At 39.9% G+C, this 4213-nt stretch overlaps 1 protein-coding gene across 1 annotated transcript; it reads left to right on the forward strand.

The window, feature by feature from the left end:
- Positions 1 to 1458: 1458 nt before the first annotated feature.
- Positions 1459 to 3190, forward strand: FPRO_11896 (uncharacterized protein; the record flags this gene model as incomplete). The annotated part of the gene is made up of 2 exons (XM_031221420.1): positions 1459 to 2586; positions 2642 to 3190. 2 exons carry the CDS (start codon positions 1459 to 1461, stop codon positions 3188 to 3190), a joined length of 1677 nt encoding a protein of 558 aa, XP_031086981.1.
- Positions 3191 to 4213: the final 1023 nt, after the last annotated feature.

Below are 4213 nucleotides of genomic sequence, written 5' to 3' on the forward strand. Positions count from 1 at the left end.
AGTTAAAAGCTTAATAGCCTTATAAGGCTAATAGTAAGAGAAAAAAAATAGATTAAATAGAAATATTAAAAGACCTAATTAATTACTTAAAATAGGGCTAATATTTATTATAGTAATAGCAAGCCTTTATTAATAATATTATATTAGGTAATAATAATAGTTAATACTGGCTATAATTTATAAAGTTAAAATATATAGTTATAATAGTTAAATAGGGGATATAAATATTATATTATAGGAATTAAAGGCTATTATAAAGTAAAGGAAGGAAAGTAAAGGAAAAAAAGGGAAAAAAAGGCAAATTAAGAAATAAAGGTTTTAATATTAAAGGAAAAACTATAAATATTAGTAAATTAAAGCTAGTTTAGGGGGTTAATAATAGATTAGATTAGGTTATAAGATAATATAGTATAAGGAATATAAATTAAGGAAAAATATAAATAAGTAATACTTAGGAAAAAGTCTATATAATCTTAAAATAAGGCTAATAATAACTTAATAAAAAAGAAAAAAAAAGGTAATATTAATTAATAATAATATTATATAAAGGTCTTAATTTTAAAATTACTTCTTTTTATAAAGAAATATAAAAATAAAAACCTAAATACCTTTATATAAATAAATTAAGCTTTTACTTATAAATACTAAATATAATGGCTTTTATATAATATTAAAGGAATTTAAAGACTTTTTTAATATTTAAATTTATTAAATTTAAATACTATTAAGCCTACTTAATTAAAAATAAAAATAAAAATAATTAAAAAAAGTACTTTAAAGAATAAAAAAAAAGCTATTTATAAGTAAAAGGCTATATAAAATAACCTTTTATAAAAGTAAATTTAAATATAAATAAAAAGAATTTTTATATATATTTAAAAAATTATAGCTTTAAAAGGTAGAAATAAATATAAAGAAAGTAGGGATAAATAGGTATAAAATTTAAGATTTATAGGTACTAGCTCTTTTACCTTACTTAGTATAATTTTAGCGCCAGTAAAGACTTTTAAGACGAACCTCTATATAACAGGTTAGATCTGCTTGCTTGGCAAAGCGATTAGTGGAATGGGTGCCAAGACCGCTTCTTCCCCCGATTGACCGATTGATAAGTGACAAAATGATATATCTGCCAGCAGAATATGTGAAATACCGACAGGGGCCGGCTTTCGTCTGACGCTCCCGAGCATCCGACCGATGCATAGTCTCACGCCCCGATCGAATATCCGACATGATCTTTCCGCCGCTAACCACAATACAGTCGGACGCCTTATGTGATGGGTTTATGACTGGTGGGTGAGTCGAAGTATTAATTGACTTGACGAGGAGCTACGAACGCAATATTGTTCATTCATATTATTCTCAACGCAACTGTTCTTCACAACTTGAAAGAAACATTTTAAACTAGACGGCCAAAGTCCATTGTACTCGCATTCAAAACAGACAGTTTCAATCTAGAAAATGGCAGGCGTTTTGTCTCTCATTTTGTCCCCAAGCTTTATCGTCTATAGCTCATTTGCGTTTGCTCTCTTCAATACATTGCTCTTTATCCGCACCACCCTTCGTTCCAAGACCTTCCCCCCAGGTCCAAAGGGAGTTCCAGGCCTAGGAAATCTGTTACAGATCGACAAAAGCTTTCCATTCCGAACATACAGTACTTGGTCTAAAGACGTCGGAGAAGACACACCCTTGGGAGTCAAAAAGGCTGCCAGTAATGTCGTGGTCTTAAACAGTGGCCGCCTGGTCCGTGAACTATTTGAGAAACGAGGCGCGGTATACAGCGACCGGCCGTGGCAATACATCAATAATGATTGGATCTTGGGTGATGACCTGAGAATTGCTCTCTTTGCCAACAACAGCTCTTGGCTCACCCGCTGGCGGAGAGAGTTTTCGCACATCTTCGATGTCGCAGCCATCACACGGTTCCGCCCTGTCTACGAGGCAGAAACAGCTCGTCTACTTGTTAAGCTGCTCGAGTCTCCCAACGCGCGAAGACGAGACCTTGAAGATATTCTCGTATGTTGGATTGTGAGCGTGCCATGCCTAGGATTATGCGGCCGGCGCCCCGACGATCTGGGAGACCATGATTTCAATGTCAAGCAGTTCAGACGTGATCAAGAACAATACCTCAGTCTACTTACTCCAGGCGCGGGTGATGTTTTCCCACTCCTTCGCTATCTCCCCGAGATTTTTGGTCTGGCCGCATGGAAGAAAAAGGCTCGATACGTCAGGCAACAACTTCTACTAGCAGGAACATCTTTTCTCAGTGCTGCTAAAGAACAGCGCGCGGCTCTGGACGAAGGCCAGTCGATTGAGTGGGAAAGCCTCCTGGCTAAGATTTTGAGGGAACAGCGTGGCGCAAAGGAACCCATGTTCACAGAAAAGGACATGGGCATGACTGGAGTCCAGATCCTATCAGCTGCTATGAATACTTCACTTGCAGTTTTTTCGATCGGGCTGATGATCTTTGCAAAGTATCCTGCGCTCCAGCGACGCGCGAGAAATGAGGTCATTGAGGTATTGGGAGATGCGCCCCCAAAGGCAACGGATCTAACCAAGCTGAAATACCTAGAGGCATTCTATAACGAGGTACACAGAACCATATCCAACAGCATAAGGAAAGTTGCAACTAACCTCTTAATAGATTCACCGCTGGCGCCCGGTCGCTCCTCAAGCAGCTGCCCACTCTCCCTCACAGGATAATATCTTTGAAGGCTATCATATCCCCAAGGGTACTTCAGTCATTGCCAATGTTTGGCACATTCACCACTCAGAGCAGGACTATGATGACCCTGATGAGTTCATCCCAGAACGCTTCCTCCATCACCCATATGGGATGAAGCTAGATGAGGCGCATAACCCAGCACGTCTCCAAGGCTCAGGCCCGCGGCTCACCCACGCTTTTGGGGCTGGTCGTAGAATTTGCCCAGGCATGGACTCGGCGAGGCAGAGCTTGATGCTTGGTCTGGCAAAGGTCCTTTGGGCTTTTGAGATTATGCCAGCTCCAGGCAAAGAAATTGACCTCAACATGGAGACCGGATTCATTTCTGACTTAGCCTTGAGGCCCAAGGACTTCGATGTCGTCCTGAAACTTAGAGATGGAAGGACCAAGGGAGATATTCTAGACCACTATTCTCAAGCATACGAAGCACAGGCAGCAGTCATGGGGTGGGAAAATGGTCTGTACAGGTAGGTAGCGCAATCATTGGGTACAACTTTAGCAATAATTGATCGTGGATATTTCCTCCAAAATAAACACTTGAAGAGTAATAAATACAATCCTCAAAACAGTCCAAACCCGATGTCATGCTTTGTCATGATGTAGCACAAGCCCCTCGGACCAAAAGCCCGAGGATCTGTGTCATTCCACAGCAGCTCAATCAGTCCTGTACTGTTTTTTTTTTTTTTACAGCGCCAGCCGTTTTTTAAGAGGTTCTTATACATAAGCCTCTTCCATAGACCTGGATATGATCTTGTTGTCGTGCACACAAAGCCATCATAGCGCCAGGCCAGAGAAGCATCTGTCGGTAAGGCAGGTCGCTAACAAACAGGGCATAGAAGATCAGTATTACCTTATAGATGCGCATCTCAAGTTCTACCACTAGTTATAGGTGGGCTAGCATATCTTAATAGAAGGCTGAATGGAGACACACAATAAGGGCTTCCTGATTTAACATGGTTGCTCTGGTGCGCTCTTGGCGGGGACGAAGACCTTCAGTGCTTTCTTCATAGCATCCAAAGCCTGCAACCTGGCAAGGAGTGACTCATACTGGTTCTGGAAAGCCGTAGGTATTGACTGTTCACTTTTTCTTCCTCACGGCGGGCCTCAACAAGCTGAGAGATCTCTAGGATCATCTCAAACAGCCGTTCTATAAAGCCGAGAAGATAACCTCAGGAGTTATATCTATCAAGAATATTCAAGGAATATACAGATAGTTCTGTTTCTACCACTTATTCAAAATGCACATTGCGGGGAGAAATAGCCAGCTTAAAGGCACAGTATACGTAGAGCTCAAGAATGAATCCTCGCAAATACTCCAGCTCGTTATTTACAAAAGATAAATAATGTCAACGCCTGCGGTTCAGCATATTTCTCTAATACTTATCATATCACAGCTAACTACTGTCTTAACTGTATTTAGGATAGTTATGCCTTTTTCACATAGTGGACAATAGGTTCAGCGTCGGCAATCAATTCTTGTAAAATTTAAAGAGA

This window comes from Fusarium proliferatum (assembly GCF_900067095.1).
Source record: "Fusarium proliferatum ET1 genome assembly, contig: FPRO_scaffold010, whole genome shotgun sequence".
NCBI lineage: Eukaryota > Fungi > Ascomycota > Sordariomycetes > Hypocreales > Nectriaceae > Fusarium > Fusarium proliferatum.